The sequence below is a fragment of the Bombus vosnesenskii genome, unplaced genomic scaffold (genome assembly GCF_011952255.1).
Source record: "Bombus vosnesenskii isolate JDL3184/JDL3185 unplaced genomic scaffold, Bvos_JDL3184-5_v1.1 scf7180000013905, whole genome shotgun sequence".
NCBI lineage: Eukaryota > Metazoa > Arthropoda > Insecta > Hymenoptera > Apidae > Bombus > Bombus vosnesenskii.
Window position 1 is genome coordinate 888 of NW_022883276.1, and position 18,704 is coordinate 19,591.

An 18,704-nucleotide genomic window follows, 5' to 3' on the forward strand; every position below is an offset into this window, starting at 1 on the left:
CTTTATTTTATTCGTGCGAAATTGAAAAGTACGCAAATGGAGCAAAATGCATAAAATGCGCTAAAATATACGTATATAAGAAAACAAATCTCGATTAAAATTTTATTTCTTTGATTATGTTCGTAAAACTACAAACTTGTATAAAAATACGCATTCTAGTTATAAGTGTTAAAACATTCGATCTAGTCCTTATCACATTCATGAAAACCTCCATTTAACCATTCGTTGTATCAACGAACATTCATATGCAAAACTTACCACCTACCACATCCTCCACGTATTAATATAATCCCCTTTTATAAATTATACACTTTAGAGTGGACTGGTTGGGTCAGAGTGATATAAGCTTACAAGTTCTCGAGGAGTTCTACCGAAGTTACATTTACGTTTGCATAATTTCACCGAAAAAGATACTCTGTAGAATGATAGGTTCGTTTGTTTATGTGATCCGCGATCGCAACTATTTCAAGGGGATTTTATAAATAACCATACACACGATATTCAGTGTATTTTCGTATTCTCGTTTATTTTTGGGAGATTTGTAAAACTGTTGAACAAAATAATTGAGTAACGATTATATTTGCTGAGAAAAAGTCTTTTTCTCTGTACCCCTCCTTCTACTTCAAGCATGTAGTACTGACAATAAGATTGACAATGGCTGAAAGTAATCCAAAAGAGTTTTCACCATGGTTATCGGTAACGAAAAAGATTTGAATCATCTTTAATACTTATTCGTAACTAGAATCATTTCAACTAAAATGTAAATTCTTATATTATAACTTTTTTAATTTGTTATGGCCCCTGACTACAACCTAACCTATCATTCTTATTTCGTAGGAGAAGACGAATGCCGTGAAGGCGTTAGCGCGCGAACAGTGCGAAGCGGCGGTACAGCTGCAGCGTCAGCAGCAGCTGCAACAGCACCAGAACCAGCACCAGCTACAACAGCAACAACAACTACGTGGCCCGTTAACCATCCACCATGCTGGCTGCCCAACGAAAGTCGGGCCCGTGACGAACCAACTAAATACCAGCCACGTGTCGTGTAAAATTTAGGTAAAAATAAGGAACTTGTTAATTTCCGAAAAGGAGATTAAGTTCTTTTTATTTTTTTACTCAATTTATACAATTTTTTCGGTTCGCGATGATACACTTTCGATGCTTGGATTAGTTAAGAATTTCTTTATTAGACTGACTGGATGATTTTGAAGGGAGCATTTATATTCTTCCATTCGTTGGAGTGGGAGAAGGTTTTGTTTATACTTAGTGTAAAATTCGGAGAACGGCTGGAGTGATCGAATGCCACTCAGGCGGCTGAGAACGGGTGCTGACCGGACGGTCACACGCGATAAGGCGTTCGGAATTTCGGTTTGTTATATACAGTTGCTCGAATTTCGTCTGTGACATTCCCCCCTTCTTAGATTGAACTTGATCCCTCAAGTTTTCTTCAGAAGATTTTTGTGGAATCGGACTTGACGTGGCTTGAAAATTACAGCTGATTCCTCCTCTTCATCTGAGTGGTATGTGTTGGTTGGAATATAGATGTTGGGTGTTGAGCCCAGGGTGAGTGGTACTGGTGGAGCTGTCGCATTGTGGCTGTTGATTACAGTTTCATTTCGGCAGCAAAATAAATTGATACATAATTTGTTCGGTATACATTTCCTGATGCATTTGAATACCCCTATTTTGTTTAATCTATATATACCTAGTATGCCTAATGCTATGTACCCTAATATCTGGAGCGTGGTTAGTCCCCAATACTGTATATTTTTAATTCTGTGTTCGAAATTAAGAGTTTCTATCTCGTCGCCTATTTTATCGATCGTTGTTTTATAGCCTTGTAAATTATCTATTATTTTCGGTGCTCGCTCGAGTTTATCTAATAGATGAGTGAAACTATCGTTTGTTTTGAGCGCTAGGGTTTTTGTTTTGATTTCGTATATGACTTCGCTTTTTGTTTCGCCTATACGCATGTGTTCGTCTTTATACAATATATCGCAAGAAGTGTTAGCTCTTATGATGGAAGGCTTGTCAAGTTTTTGTAAGGTATGTTTCGTTTGGCAAATTGTGTCTATTTCTATCGGATTTGCTGGTATCGCAATGTAACAGTTGCTAGTTTTGAGCGGTATAAAGCTAATGTCTTCAATCTTAAGTACAGTTATTTGACAATGTTCAATGTGTGGTTTGAAATTTATTATTTCGCTGCGACAATCGGTTCTTGAATTTCTGTCATGGATAGGTAGTGTTTGTTTGCATATAGTGGTTCCGGCTCGATTCTTACAAAGTTTGTTGATATACTCGATATCAGCGTTTATAAATGAAAGACCTGAAGTTAAATATATCTGATGTTCGACTACTGGAGCCAAAAATACTCCATTTCTTTTACTCGGGATAGGATATACTTGTAATATGTTCCATTCTGTGTTAGAGACTAAAGGTACTATGATCTTGAAAAATATTTTGTCATCTATTGTGAAGATTTTAAGATCACTGATGTCGAGTATGAATTGAAAATGTTCGGTTTTGGCAGAAATCGCGGTGTTGTACATCTGGCTACCTATTGTCTTGGCGTAATTTTCTATGAATTCATTGGGGTCAAGTATTTGTGGACTAATTATTCCTTGTTTGCCTAATATCATGACGTTAAGTATTTCATCTAATTGGAAGTGTAAAGTTTGCACCGCGGTGTCGACTTTCATGATCATCTTAAGCATAGATCTATCGATATTTGCCTGCTGTTGTAATTTTAATATATCACTATATGATCTCTCTAAGTGGTTTAGGTTTTCTGAGTTTACAATTTTTCTAATAAGTGATGTTTGATTAGCTATTATGGTCTTGATTTTATTATTATCATCGAATAGTTTGTCCATATTTTTGTTTATGAGCGTAAGATCATCATCGTCGAGAGTCCCGAACAGACTTTTCGATACGGAACCTATGATGTTAAGCAAACCTCGTGTGCTCCGGGTATGTGTTAACGCTTTCAAGTGTTTTGCGAGTTGTTTTAGGTTATTGATGCGATTTTGTAATCCGCCTAACTCTTCGACGTATTGTTTGCTGATTGCACGTGAGTCTATTGTTAATTTATATGATTCTATTGCGCTTATCTGTTCGTATATGTCGCTAGTGTCTAATCCTACTATTACATTGGCAGTGTCGCTGTATAAATATCCTTTTCCTATGTTTTCTACGAATACAGAGTTTCCTTCTAATGGTGTAATATTTATTTGCGCGGATACTATTCCGGCAAAGAGGAGCGTCGACCTGGAAAGTAAGGTTTTAAACGATTACCGTGTATCTTTTTGTCTTGAATCAGATAGTATGGAGTACATACTTTATCAATCGTGTACGGTCCTAACCATTCCACATCAAGTTTATGCCTTTTATGATCGTTATGTATTAAAACAGAGTCTCCTTCTTTGAAAACTGATTGAGGTTTTATAATTTTACGTTTTTGATCGCGCTGATATCGCTGTTTACTTTTGATCAATGTTTCGCGAGCGTGTCGGAGTCTAGAGTCCCATTCCTTTTTGCGGAACGTGACTTCGTCTGCGTATGTGCGTTGGGGATTCTTGGATATTGTGGAGGGAAGATTGGCTTGGTGTCCGAATGTGAGTTCGAATGGCGTGTAACCAGTAGAGTCGTGTATCATTGTGTTATATGCAAGGCATACAAAGTTAAGTTGATCGTCCCATTCTTCATCCGAATTTCGCTGTATCGATTTTAACATGTCTGTTATTACTGCGTGTGTCCGTTCTAACGATCCGTTACTTTGTGGGTGGAAGGATGTCGTTTTGATATGTTTGATTTTGAACGCGTCTTCGTACTGTTGCATTAAACTAGATATAAAATTCTGTCCGCGGTCAGTTAATATCTTTTTTGGAGCGAAAAAGATGTAAATGTAATGATTCAAGAGTGCGTTCCAAATTGTTTCCGTTTGCTGAGTTTTTAGTGGTACGAGTATTAAGTATTTTGTCAATTCGTCATGTATGGATAGAATGTACTGATTGCCTTTTTCGTCTTTTTCAGTGGGCCTAATAAGTCCATAGCAATTTTATCGTTTGGTTCGAGGGGTGTGTCCGTGATACAAGGTTCTTCGCGCGGTCTGATACGTGTAGTTTTAGATGTTTGGCAGGTGTCGCATGATTCTATATGTTGTTGTATACGTTTCATCAAATCTGGTACTCTGTGCCGTTCACGAATGCGGTCGTATGTCTTTTGTATACCGGGGTGTCCTACTAAATCGTGATTTTCTTTCAATAATTCGTCTATTTCTTCGTCGCTATATGTTTGAATTGGTTCCCATGCAAAATTTAATTCTTTTACGGTGTCGTTCAGGAATAGTAAAATTTGTTTGATCGCGTTCTTTTCGGTCTCTGTGAAACTGTCGTCGCCTATACCTATCTTTTCGTTTATATGAATAATTTCGTTTAATTTAGTTAACCATTCGATTCTGTCGTAATTTCCTAGCTCTGCTTTGGATAATTGATAGAAAGATTTACGGTTCGGAGTCATTTTGAGAATTTTGGGTAACGCGTCGGTAGATTTTTCCCAATCGTGATATTTTTTATCGAGTTCTATGTTCAAATTTTCGCGTCGTCTGGTCAGAACATGTATTCTAGATAGTGCGTCGGCTGCAGTATTATCTTTTCCTTTCGTGTATTCTATGTCGTATTCGTATTCTTCTAGTTTTAATCGCCATCTCATCAAGCGTGATGAGGGGTCTTTGCAATTCTGTAACCATTTTAGTGCTTGGTGATCGGTTCGGATGAGGAATTTCCGTCCTAACAGATATTGTCGGAGGCGTTTCACGGCCCATACTATTGCTAAAAGTTCGTTTTCTATAGTGGAATAGTTTCGTTCCGGTGGGTTTAGAGTTCGCGAGATATAACAACATGGATGTCCGTCCTGTGATAAGATTGCACCTATACCTTCGTTACTGGCGTCAGTCGTTAATGTGAATGGTTTCGCAAAGTCTGGGAATTTTAGTACGGGTGATGAACAGAGTTTGTTTTTTAATGTCTGGAATGCTTCCTGGGTTTTATCTGTCCAATGAAATGGTGTCTCCTTTTTTGTAAGTTCGGTCAATGGTTTCGCGATCTTAGAAAAGTTTCTGATGAACTTACGGTAATAACCTGCTAGTCCTAAGAACGATTTGATGTCTGTGGGATTACGTGGCTGTTTGAAATTGCTAACGGCTTCTAATTTTTTGGGATTTGGCTTTACACCTTCGGCGGTTACTATATGTCCAATATATTCTAATTCTGGTTTGAGAAATTCGCATTTGTCCGGCTGTATTTTGAGTCCGAGTTCGCGTAGGCGTTGCAATACTATCGCGAGGTTGCTATTGTGCTCTTCAATCGACTGTCCGAATATTATAATGTCGTCTAAATATACGAAACAATGTTTATTTATGAGTCCTCTTAGCGCGGTATCCATCATGCGTTGAAATGTTGCAGGTGCATTCTTTAAACCGAATGGCATCCTATTGTAATGATAGTGTCCTTGTGGTGTGGAGAATGCTGTGTACTTTTTAGAGTCTATGTCCATTGGGATTTGGTGGAATCCGGAGGATAAATCGAGGGCCGAGAAGAATTTTGCGTTGCCTAGTTGGGATAGTATGTCGTCTATGTCAGGTAATGGATATGCGTCCTGGTCAGTTAGTTCGTTTATTTTTCTGAAGTCTATTACAATTCGCCATTTCTGTTTCCCTGAGGCGTCTGCCTTTTTGGTACTACCCAGACTGGTGAATTGTAAGGAGAATCAGATGGTTCTATAATGTTCTTTTGTAGCATTTCGTCCATTTGTCGTTTGATTTCTTCTTTATGGCATTCAGGCGGTCGGTAAGATTTTGTGTTAATGATTTTATTTTCTTTTAACGTTATTATGTGTTTAGCAAGATTAGTGCATGGTAATAAGTCGGTCTCTAGATTGAATACGTCGAGGTAGAACAGCAATATCTTTTCGATTGGTTCACGGAGGGTTTTCTCTATATGCGAAAGTCTAACTAAATCTTTAAACGTGGAGACTTGATCATACGTATTTGAATTTTCGATAAAATTAGTCATTTTGGCTGGGCACTCACCACCATTGATAAAGCATATCGTTGTCGGTTTTCCTTCCAGGTAGACTGTTTTTGACACTGCTTGTTTTGGAGGTACGTCGTTTTCCTGTTGCAATAAAAGTATATTATTGTCAAGTTTTAATTGTTGATTCGAGAGTTCAAATTTGAATTTAGATAGAGCTGGCAAACCGAGTATGCCGTCTTCTATAATTGGAAAGTTGTCTTCTACCACAAAAAATTCTAGAGTTTTGCCAAATAGTTTTATCAAAGCGTGTTCGTTGGTTTTAAATTTAGAGTGTCCCATCGAGAATTTCCGTTCTTTTGTTATTCTTGGTCGTAATACGCATCTTCGCTTGAGTATATTAATTCCTGCTCCGCTGTCAATGAGGAATTTATGTCGCTGTCCGTCGGATCGTAAAAGTACTGTGGGTAGTCTTCCTGTTGTGGCGTTAATTCGTAGGTCTGGTCTATTGGTTCCTCTATTTCTTCCTTGTGTGTCTCGAGATTGTGGACTGCTGGTGGTCTCGGAAATTGGCTGGGTGTTCGAAAATTTTTACATTGACTGGAGACATGTCCGATTTGGTTGCATTTGAAGCATTTTAATTGTGTCCTTTGGGCAAGTGGTATTTGTTCGGTTTGTCGGAAGCTTCTTGGCATTGGATTGGGTGTTGGAGTTGGTTTTTTAGTGATCGGATTAGGATTATTGGTTGTTAGTCGTTGCTGCTCAGGGAGTCGTAATCGTTCTATTGGTTTTGGTCGTCGATTTCGATCTTCCCTGAAGAATCGCTCGATGTCGGTGGCTTTCTTTTCGGCTTCAAGGATATTGTATGGTGGATTGGCGAGTAGTAATTGTCCTATTTCGCCTTTCAGCCTCGGATAAAATCGATCACGGAGTCTTTTAAAATCCTGTCGTTCATAGCTCGTCTAGTAATTTCGTCACGGTATTCGTTCGTTATACTGTATTGTAACTTATTGAGCGTTCTGCGGAACCTGATGATATAATTTTGCACACTTTCGTCGTGACGCTGTCTCGTTTCGCGTAGCTGGTCTTGATGTTCTCTAACAGAGTCTTGGGTGGCTACGTTTCGTCTTAGGGCATCGTACAGGTGTCCGTATTCGTATATCGGTATATTGCAGATGGCCATTGCGGCTTTACTCGCGATTTTCCCGATTTTGATCATTTTTAATAGTAGCGTGGGTTCGCTACACATGGCTCGTAATTCGCGTACTTCGCGTATGAATTCTTCTGCTCCGATATTGTCTTCGCCGTTTAATTGCGGAATACATACTATCGCGTCTTTGGCCCGTAAGCTCGGAGAGGCGAATTGCGGTGGACGGTCTTCGTAAGAGGGATGGTTGCCTTCTTCTGTTCGAATTGGAACGCATGGTGGGGAAGTTCTATCTCTCGCAGCAACAGATTCGTCCATAGTAATAAGGGAGCCTAGTTCTGTAGTAGCGTCGCGTCCTATTTTTATTTTAGAGATATTTTTGCCTAATAGTTCTATTTCCGCTGCACGCTTCTTATTTTCACTGTCGGCCGTCCGTTGTGTCTCTTCTACACGTTACGCAAGAATTTCAATTTGTTTTTGTATCACGTCGAGTATGGCACGAATCGAATTGTCCGTACCTCCGTTTGTAGAAACGGTTTCAATAGTTTCGACTTTGTCTTTTCGTGATGTGGGCATGATTCTAATTGAGCTTATTGGGTCTGAACTACTGTTGCTATTTGGACTCGAAGCGCTTGAGAAACTGGGTTTTCTCACACGGTATCGTGAAAATGAATCCAGATTTTTCAGCTTACCGTAGTAGCTATGACCGTTGAGGAGTCTCAGGGATGTTTCCTCTCTGGCTGGTTCTAGATTCCGAATATTATTCGTAGGCTTGCTCTGCGCTGACCGTAGTCCTCTCGTCTAGTTTCACCGTAGTGGAACGTTGAATGTGCTGCAGGGCTTCGTAGTAGCAAAGATTCGCACTGGGTCCGTTGATCCTTCGATCTTCAATGATGCGCGTACGCCGAAATCGTAATTTCGTTTGCACTGAAGTGAATAGATCCTGGCAGGATCGCCAAAAATGTCGTGTAAAATTTAGGTAAAAATAAGGAACTTGTTAATTTCCGAAAAGGAGATTAAGTTCTTTTTATTTTTTTACTCAATTTATACAATTTTTTCGGTTCGCGATGATACGCTTTCGATGCTTGGATTAGTTAAGAATTTCTTTATTAGACTGACTGGATGATTTTGAAGGGAGCATTTATATTCTTCCATTCGTTGGAGTGGGAGAAGGTTTTGTTTATACTTAGTGTAAAATTCGGAGGACGGCTGGAGTGATCGAATGCCACTCAGGCGGCTGAGAACGGGTGCTGACCGGACGGTCACACGCGATAAGGCGTTCGGAATTTCGGTTTGTTATATACAGTTGCTCGAATTTCGTCTGTGACACAAGCAACGCACGGCCGAGCTGCACAGTACCAACACTATCATCACCATCATCATCATCGACACGTGTCAATGTCTCCACCGCCCTTGTTGCTCTCATCGCCAGCTCCGATCGCGGCGACGCACAATCATCTGAACGTGAGCGGACACAGAAACGTGGTTACGCCACCGGATACACCAGCAGATAGATCGCCACCGAGTCCTGGAAATAAGCTAAATAGATCGCAGCATTTGCCACGGGAAGCAACCGGCAGCGTCAGTTCTGGTCTTCCGGCTGCCACATTGGATCTAAGTAGCGCAGCAACCACCAATAGTCCGCATGAATTGTCCACGTTAGTTTAGAAATTTGGTCCGAACATTATATCTTCACATAGGATTGGAGATTAATAGTTGATAGTTAACTTACACATCGATCTTTTTATTTGTAAATTGGGTCGTGGTTTAGAGTTGGTTTGTAAAAATTCGGTCCTAATTGTTAAATGATGAATATTGATTAAGAATAATAGGCATTGATGTACCAATCTTTTTTTAACTTATATACTTGAGCACACGCATTGCAGATTTCACTTTTATTCAGTGAAACAACAACTTCATTACTCGCTTATTCAATACGGCAATTGCATATATTTCATGGACATTTTAACAATGTTTTGAATAATTTCTAACGGTACAATTGTGATGAAGTGAAAAAAATCGTGATAAGAAACAGAGAGAAAAGTTGCTCGTTAATGAATATTGACCAGAAATAAAGTAATTTCTAAAGAATATCCCGAAGACGTCGTAGATATTACGAAAGGAATGATTAATTTATACCCGCGTGTATCTTGCCATTACCATACTATTATTATTATTATTATTATTAATATTGTTAGTAGTACTCGATTACATTATTATTAATATTAATATTATTGCCTTATTATTATTAATGTTATGGAACCTCTAGTCCTAGGTTACTTTCGCTGCCACGAAAGGATAAGATTTTCGAATTTTTGACTATTACGTGTAATTCAAGTTTTCCTGTTGCGCATGCGCAGTAGAAAGAAAGTTAGCGGAACTCAAATCTCGAACTATAGAGAGTTGAAAAGTAGTAAAAGTAAAAAAGCACGAATAACATTTGTATTTGTGCTGGATTAAGTTTGATAATTGAAAATTGAGTTTGATGATAACATTTTTTTCGTATTCGCTTTGGTAAATATTAGTTTTATTTAAAATTGAACAAAGCATTTTATGTTTTTCAAATACGGTACATAATCGTAATATCGAATTTTGTAAACTGATAGTAAGAAACTCTATAATTCGAGACTGGAACTTTGATCAAGTTCACATTGAACGTAAACTGACTTAATTTTGTTATTTAAGCGTGTATACTATGCGTGTTTGTTCCTTCTTCTCTTGTGCGCAGGCTATAGCTTAATTACTTCCAATAAACGCAGTTATATCGAATCAATGACCGATACAAATTTAGATATTAGGATTATTTAAACAGGAGATTAAGAACTCAAAAGTATTGTTTTTATACTGCATATGTACATATGCAATATGAACGACAGTTTGTGTAATAATATGTACCCCTCTTCTTAGTTTACTTTTGTATATTTTGCGACATTTGATATTAATTTTATGAGGAACGTACTTACACTTTATCTTTGTAATTAAATGTGAAATGAAAGAAAAGAAATGACATGAGAAAAGAAAATTCGATGTATGAGTATATACGAATTGACGGAATTAAAATTTAACGCTATATTTAAATAGAAGACGTGAAATATCTTGTCATCTTAAAATAACTTGATCATTCCTATTCTTTTACATAAAAACACTTTTCGACTGTAACTTAAGAAACATGTCTGCTAACGTGAAACGTTCCAGAAAAAATTAACAACTTCCATTAAATTGGCAAATTTCTCATTAATATCGTAAAACTCGCGTTTACAAAGATCAGATCAGTGTACATAATATACAAAACAAATGCAGAATATATAAATATAGCACATACGTTCTGAATTATATTCGAATTGGGCAGGGTAACCAAGTGAAAATATGTAAATTTCACGATGTGTAATGTACACTTTATCGAACTTGTAAGTAGTGTAAAAATAGAATATTTTACACGTAACAAAATATACAAACGACAATACACAAGTTAAATTATTTGTTAGATCCATGTATAACAAGCATAGTACAAAAGTGTTGTAGCTTTATGTACTGGTAATTATGAGAAATACCAACTTAATAGATGTATTTGGTATGTACCTAGTTAAGAAAACAATAAATTATTCTGAACAGATAAAGCGTTTAGTAGCTTGTGAAGTATGAATTTTCGAAAACGTATTTTATATCTAAGTAGTTAAGAAACGCGAGCAAGGGAAATCAAACAAAGGAACAAAGTTTTTTTGTTTAAAAATATTTAATTTGTTGTTCTATTATCCGAGGTTAGAAACGATAATGTACAAAATCTGAATAAATAAGATTCTTCAATATTATTGAATTTCAATTCTAGGGTAAAGTAATATATCCGCATATTTTATTTATATACAATATGTATAAATAATGATGTGATTTGACTAATTTTGTTGAAAGAATATTTGTACTTTTTACGTAAAACTTCAGTCTTTTACAAACTTTCTTGTAATTAATAAACCAGTAAACACAATATTAATAAAATCTATTAAAATTATAAACAAACTCATAAGTTTTAATTTTAGTCCTTAAAGGTTTAAATATTTTGCTCCAATGTCGAGACATTTGTTTTAATCCAAAACATTACTATACTGAATCGATAATGTTGCATGTGCCACGAAAATGATGATAGTGTCAGATAACTTGTTGTGAAACGGAAAAGCATTGCATGTACATTTCTGTTGTTTTGTTGACCATGAGTTTGATGATCTTTTAAACTTGCCCACAGCTAAGAAATCAAACAGTATATCTAAACGAAATTAATTTCAAATTATTTTTTAGGTTCTAAGCTTTTATCTAATCTTTCAGAAGTTGCAAAATTTATTCCACAAGAGTCTTTTTTATCATAACCAAGTACACATCTTAAAACCATTTAAGTCTTCCTTAGTAATTTCTTCTTATCTTTAATAGTAACGAAAATAATTTAGATGAACGTTTTAAAATTGACACCCTGTATATTAAAAATAAAAGATATATTTTCTTCATAATTGGATAGGCTTTTTACAATGGCAATGTACAAATATCAAAATTGCAATTATACTATAACATATGTATATATATATATAAGCTTCACATTTAAACACAAGATTCTTTATTATATTTTTTAATACCAATATTTTAATAATTATAACAAGGGTTTTTTAACAAGAGATGTATAACATTGTATACAAATTTTCAAAAACCTATAGATAATTTCAGTTATGCTCTTGCATCGTTAATTGTTGATGGAACTCTTACCTCAATTCCATCTAGTTCCTTAGACATTACTATTTGACAGCCTAGCCGTGACCTGAAATTAAATATTATATAACTGAATATGTCAATAAATATATTTATTGCTATACAAATTAATACTAATACACAATAAGATTTCTATTTATCCATTTGAAAATCAACATTGTAAATATGCTAATTCAAACATAGATTTGTAATGATTATAGGGTCGTAAATAAAAAACTATGAAAATTTATTATAATTTCAGTTTCGTAGTATTCAGAGATAGCGATTTGAAATTCTACATTGAGATGCAGATTTCGAAGTACCCAATACTAACCTGTTTTTACATAAATTTAAATAGAAAAATTCACTTTATAAAATATTAAAGGGTAATAGAATTAATAATGTGAATGATTTGATACTGATTATTATGAACTAACGTATCTGTTAATTCATATGCTAAATCCAACATGTCTAATTCTTCATCTGTTGGTTTGTCAGGAAGTGCATCATAAACTTCTTTCGAAAATATTAAATGGCACATACTACAAGTTAATGTTCCTTCACAAGCACCTATATCAATTATATTTTAATATTACAACATACTTATATAATAAAGTATAAAAAGTTAAAAATAATAAGAATATTAAACTTGATAAAAATTAAAATTTTCAAATATTTTCTACCTCAAAATTATTTATTTTAAATTAAGTAAATTATGCTTCTTTAAAACATACCATATCCATCTAAATCAATTTCATTATTTACTACTATGTCTAATATAGTATCTCCAACTTTCCCTTTTACTTTGATTCTCTCTCCACTTGCTTTAACAAACGTTATATTTACTCTGAAAATAATATTTATGAAAGATAAAAATTATCTCAATATAATTTTCTTTATTTTTTGTGTTTCTTCAATTAATCTTCTCTTAATTATACCTTAATTATATGTATCACTTATGATAATAGAAATAATTTAAAAATAAGATATACTTGTCTTAATAATGCATAAATAAAATTCGTATATCATATATTTATAACAGTGTTATATTTTTAGTTGTTCACTGTCAATGTTGTTCTTATTAATACTATTCTATTAATACTATGTTATTTTTCTAGATGTTATACTCCTACAAAGAGAAAAATTTCTTAGACATTATTATTAGCATTATTATTTTGACACCAATTTTATACTGGAAGGTAAGTACTGAAATTCTATTAAAAAAAGAAGGAAAGCACAAGAAAATTTGTATCACTTACTCTTGTTTTTCTGAAAGTGGTTGCGTGGTCGATATTCCTCTTGTTGCCTGCAAAAAGGGCAACGTTGTGTTGCTTGTATTTTTTGAATAATTTGATGCAATACCGAGAATTGATCTCGAAAATTTTTGTAATTGATTTACTAACGCCATTCCACTGTCATAAATATCATGAGTATGGGACACCCTGACCGAACACCAGATAAGTATTGCGGAAAATATCAATTGTAGATCAATTATACTTTGTACAAAAACTTCCACGGCATTCTTCGGCTGCTATACTGGGACGTTCCCTTACTGTGATAGGTTATAAAACGATTCCTAACACAAGTGACGTATCTCTACCGGACCCGTGCTCTTCCAGACCCGTTTTATAATCCTAAAGGAATGCTCCAGAAATCAATAATGTAATTCCCCATATAACACGTTTGAAATGAAACTGGCATGCGTTTGGGCGCCTCAGACGGCATTGGCGCTGTCGTTTGGTTTTGCCAGTATCATGAACCGCCGTTGTCTATGAACCACGGGTCGGTTATATCGAAACTGGGACTGGGCGAACTCATAAAGGTGGAATCGTAAATGGACGACGAAAGGAACGCCAGGCTATGGATGAACAGGCAAGAACGGAAGACGGGACGTCTTTATCTTCCATCAGGACCGTTCGGCGTATCCGCTATACGCTTTCGCCGTTGAACTGGTTCTTTATATTTGTTGCCATGTTTGGTTGGTGGGCAACGCGACTGGATGACCGGCGTTCGCCGCAAATTCATTATGCAATTTTATAGAATTAAATCTTATTTATCTTCAGATATAAAAACTATATTTACCAGCTGAAACACTAACGCATATGCAGTATAATATAATCTACTTAACAATCTCGTTTTAGTTATAATATGTGATTAATTCTTTTGCTATTTCGCTATAAACAGTTTCTTGTGCATACAATATTTTTTATAGTATTCTAATATATTGTTAGATATTGTAAAGAAAGTAAAATACAGTTATTGAAGTTTGGGAACATTCAATGTTAACCTTGCTTCAATAATCTTTCGAATGAATGGGGAATAGATTTTTAGTATTATAGTTGGTATAATGTCATCATTGTTTACAATGTGTTAGAGTTAAAGAAATGAGACAAATTAATATTTCAGAAGCAAATTCAATATTTAAATGATGTTATTTTAAAATGGCAGATGATATGAATGTTCTTTTTATACGAGGAAATGGAAACGTATGTATGGTAATGGAAACGTAATGGTTTTAACATTATTTTAGTAGAAGATCTTAGCATAATAGTAATTAACAGTATCCACTACCTTTTGGTCAATTTTTGAAAAATGACATATATGATAATTTGCAATAGTTTGATAATAAAATACTTGTATCAATATTAATAACGTATAATTTGCTATCTCAAAAGGATACAGACACAGCCAATGATAATGTTTGGGATGATAGTGCATTAATAGAAGCATATGATAAAGCAATATATTTAGCAAAAGAAGTTATCAAGCGAATGGGAATGGATGTTGGAAATTCTCAACCGAAAGAAAACCTACAAAATCTTAAGCAGCCTAAACACGCAAGTAAATTACACAGGGTTGTGATTTTGATAGAATATTACAAATTTGATACAAAATATTATTAAATATATTGATTAAGAAGCAAATTATTTTATTTTGCTATTTACTTATATTTATTTGTATACACATCTTTTCTCTATAGAAATGGATCATAGGAGCACCTTATCGTGCAATATACTCAGAGGATGGAGAAATTTATGAAGCTATAATATCAAAAATTTACGAAAACAATGGCACGTGTTGAAGTGGTTACCACTTCTAAGAAAACTCTACATCTGGTCTTGTTTAGTTTTCTCAAGCACTGAAGCCATCGACAGCGTGTAGACAAAAGACTGCGACGAAGTCAGGCCATAAACAGTAGACAGGCGACGTTGGCTTCGGGGTTTTCAGTTATTAGGTAACACAGCTAGCGTGCGGATCTGGACCAGCTCAAATTGTATTTTTACTTATTACACTTCTATTTAAATATATTTTCTACCTTACAATTTATCCGCGTGTTTTCTCTGTTTACACACCGACTAACCTCAACAGGTTATGGGCCCAGGGCTGTAAATTGCAAGGTAGCAACGTGAAATGAATAAATTGTTAATGTGTTGTGCTTAGTAAAATAAGGGATAGTGCTAAAATGGAATCAGCAAGTGCGAAGGTCGAGATGTTACGCGGCGAAGAAAATTGGCTCCAGTGGCGTTTTGTTATGCGTACACTTTTGGAGGAAGATGACGACCTGATCAACGTGTGTGAAGGGAATTTGTGTCATCCAGGTAACAGCGCGGAGAAAGAAATCGCTCGGGGAAGATTTTTGAAAGCAGATCGATTAGCGAGAAAATTAATCGTGACCTCAGTAGGAAAGAAACCGTTGGATCTTCTTTTATGTTGCACGACAGCACATGAAATGTGGAAAAAGCTGAATACAGTATATGACATGAAGTCATGAGGATGAGAATTTAAATATGGTCCAGAAGCAGTGCTTCGATTTTAAATGGGAAGAATCTGAAAATGTCTCTTACAACCTATCAAAGTTGGAACTCATAGCGGCGAAGATGAAAGTCCTTGGGAGTGAAATTGACGACAAAATGCTGATAACACGCATTTTATCGGTGTTACCAAACAAATTCGATCATTTTCACAGTGCGTGGGATTCCGTGGAAGAAGAAAAGAAGACCTTAGACAGGCTTAGTACCAGGCTGATGACGGAAGAAATTAGATGGAAGAAAGACGACCAGGAAACATCGGTGGCACTGGTAACAAAAGGTAATAATTATAAAAGGGAACAGCAGAAGCAGTCAAGTAAACGTGAATACGAGAAACAAGGACCAAGTTGCTTTAACTGTGGAAAAGTTGGCCATCTAAAGAAGGATTGCTTTAGATGCTTTATATGCAAAAGGAAAGGCCACACCAGCAAAAACTGTTTTAAAAATAACAGAAGAAGCAACAATAGAGACAACCAGGAACCTAGAAACCAAAATCGGGATCACAGCGGAATTGGTGTATTAGGAAGTACCTCAGCGATACAAACGGCAAACGCTGATGTTTGGATAATCGACTCAGGGGCTACGGATCACATGACAGGACGACGGGAATGGTTCAGCGTTTTCGAAGAATTCGATAACACGGTGAAGATAGAGATCGGCGATGGTCCTTTCATGGATGCGTGCGGCAAAGGAAAAATCAGAGTAGAGACTTTTGTGGACGGCAAATGGGTAACATGTACAATGAACGATGTTCTATACGTACCAGGTATGAAAAGAAATCTATTTTCGATTAGATCTGTCGCAAGGAGGGGCATAGATTTTTGTATTTCAAAGGAAGGTACCAATTGCATATTTTTACAAAATCAGAAAATAATAGCAAGAGGTTCTGTTATCGGAAATTTGTATAAAGTAGATATGCGAGTTATCATACCGTCAGTTTGTAATTTTAGCAATAGAGCGGAGTCAAACGCGGACACATTACAGTTATGGCACGAACGGCTATGTCATCAGAACATCAGACATGTTAAAGAATTCTTAAAGAATTCAAATATAAAAGTTGTAGAGGATAATAACTTTTTCTGTGAAGGTTGCGCGTACGGGAAACAGCATAGATCGAGTTTTCACGAGAAAATCAATCGGGCGACTAAACCTCGCGAAATTATTTATACGGATGTATGTGGACCTATGGAAGTCGAGTCATTAGGCAGGAAACTGTATTTTCTGACATTTAAAGATGATTTTTCAAAATTCACAAAGATTTACTTCTTACGACGTAAGTCAGAAGTAATTGAAAAACTAAAAACCTTTTGCCTAGAAGTTGAAAATCAATTTAAGGATAAAATTAAAGAAATTCATAGTGATGGAGGGAAAGAATTCCAGAAATAAAGAAGTCAGGGAATTAGGCACACGATTAACGTCCCATACACTCCTGAACAGAATGGTGTCGCAGAAAGGGAAAATAGAACAATAGTAGAGGCAGGTCGGTCGATGCTATATTCGAAACCAAATCTACCGCTGTTCTTGTGGGCCGAAGCCATGAACACAGCAGTACATGTCATAAATAAGACGGGGCCGACAAGACAAGATAAGAAAACACCATATGAACTGTGGTACGGGAAACCGCCGAATTTAGAAAAGTTTAGGGTTTTCGGTACTGAGTGCTTTGCTCACATACCTGCGGAGAAAAGGACAAAACTTAACAAAAAGGCTAACAAAGGATATTTGGTAGGCTATTTAGATGACGAACGAGGGTATCGAGTGTACGTGCCAACAGTAAAAAATGTAATATTAAGCCGTGACGTAATATTTAAGCCTGAACGAGAAAATGCGAAATTCGTAAAATTAATTTTACAGAAAATTGTCGAGCGCGAAGATGTGAGTGCGCAGAGCGATAGAGCATGTACGTATGAAAGTGCAGAGAGTGAACATGAAAAACAACCTCATGGAACTAGCGACAATGTGAGACAATTGAGAGATAGAGATAAGATCAAACGAACCGATTTTTATGGTAACCCAGTAACGTACGTGGCGAAAAAATTACCGGTGGATTTTAATGAAGCGATGAGATCCGAAAAGAAAGAGTTATGGGAAACAGCTATGAATGATGAAATGAAATCGCACCATGAAAATAAGACGTGGATACTTGTAGAAAAACCTAAAGATCAGAAGGTACTTAGCAATAGGTGGGTTTTAACGATAAAGCTAAATCCGGACAGCTCGGAACGATACAAAGCGCGACTTGTAATAAAAGGGTGTTCACAGAAAGAAGGCATAGATTATAAGGAAACATATAGTCCCGTTGCTCGGTTTGACACAATTAGATTAATGCTCAGTATTGCAGCCAAAAATAATTTACACCTCGGACAGTTCGACATTAAAACCGCATTCTTATACGGAAGTCTGAAAGAAGATATTTATATGAAACAACCAAAAGGTTATGATGATGGTACAAATCGGGTTTGTAAATTGCTAAAAAGCCTATATGGCTTAAAGCAGTCTCCAAGATGTTGGACGGAAAGTTTCACAAAATTTATCTCGAACTTAAAATTTTATCAGAGTAACGAAGATCCTTGTTTTTATATTTATACAAAAGACGACAAATTAATGTTGATGACCATATACGTAGACGATGGACTGGTAGCAGCTTCAGACGAATCTTTAATTGATAAATTCTTCGATGATTTAAATAAAGAATTCAAAATTACGAGGTCGAAAGAAGTAAAGAGTTTTCTTGAACTTGAAATTAATAGGTTAGAAGATGGTTCAATATTCATTCATCAGAGTAGGTATATCGAAAACATATTGGAAAAATTTAATATGAATGAGGCAAACAGTGTTTCTACACCTATCGAGACTAATTGGAACGAAAGTAACATAGGCGATAATGATTGTAACGCACCATACAGAGAAGCCGTAGGGAACTTAATGTTTTTACAAACCGTAAGTAGGCCAGATATTAGTTTTGCAATAAATATAGCGGCGAGACACTTAGAG

The 18,704-nt window shown here is 35.9% G+C and overlaps 2 protein-coding genes and 2 long non-coding RNA genes across 4 annotated transcripts; 3 read left to right on the forward strand and 1 right to left on the reverse strand.

The window, feature by feature from the left end:
* Positions 1–631: 631 nt before the first annotated feature.
* LOC117239254 (protein odd-skipped-like) lies at positions 632–8,906 on the forward strand. The gene is made up of 3 exons (XM_033504699.1): positions 632–696; positions 838–1,038; positions 8,509–8,906. Exons 1-3 carry the CDS (start codon positions 655–657, stop codon positions 8,842–8,844), a joined length of 579 nt encoding a protein of 192 aa, XP_033360590.1. The 5' UTR covers positions 632–654; the 3' UTR covers positions 8,845–8,906.
* A 2,882-nt stretch (positions 8,907–11,788) lies between these two features.
* On the reverse strand, positions 11,789–12,659 carry LOC117239250 (adrenodoxin-like protein 2, mitochondrial). The gene is made up of 3 exons (XM_033504698.1): positions 12,636–12,659; positions 12,339–12,471; positions 11,789–11,971 (listed from the first exon to the last, which is right to left on the reverse strand). Exons 2-3 carry the CDS (start codon positions 12,440–12,442, stop codon positions 11,881–11,883), a joined length of 195 nt encoding a protein of 64 aa, XP_033360589.1. The 5' UTR covers positions 12,443–12,471; positions 12,636–12,659; the 3' UTR covers positions 11,789–11,880.
* Positions 12,660–14,344: 1,685 nt separating this feature from the next.
* On the forward strand, positions 14,345–14,643 carry LOC117239252. Its single transcript, XR_004494394.1, has 2 exons — positions 14,345–14,387; positions 14,577–14,643. It is a non-coding gene; the product is annotated as an uncharacterized LOC117239252 (long non-coding RNA).
* Positions 14,644–14,659: 16 nt separating this feature from the next.
* Positions 14,660–14,951, forward strand: LOC117239253. The gene is made up of 2 exons (XR_004494395.1): positions 14,660–14,742; positions 14,882–14,951. It is a non-coding gene; the product is annotated as an uncharacterized LOC117239253 (long non-coding RNA).
* Positions 14,952–18,704: the final 3,753 nt, after the last annotated feature.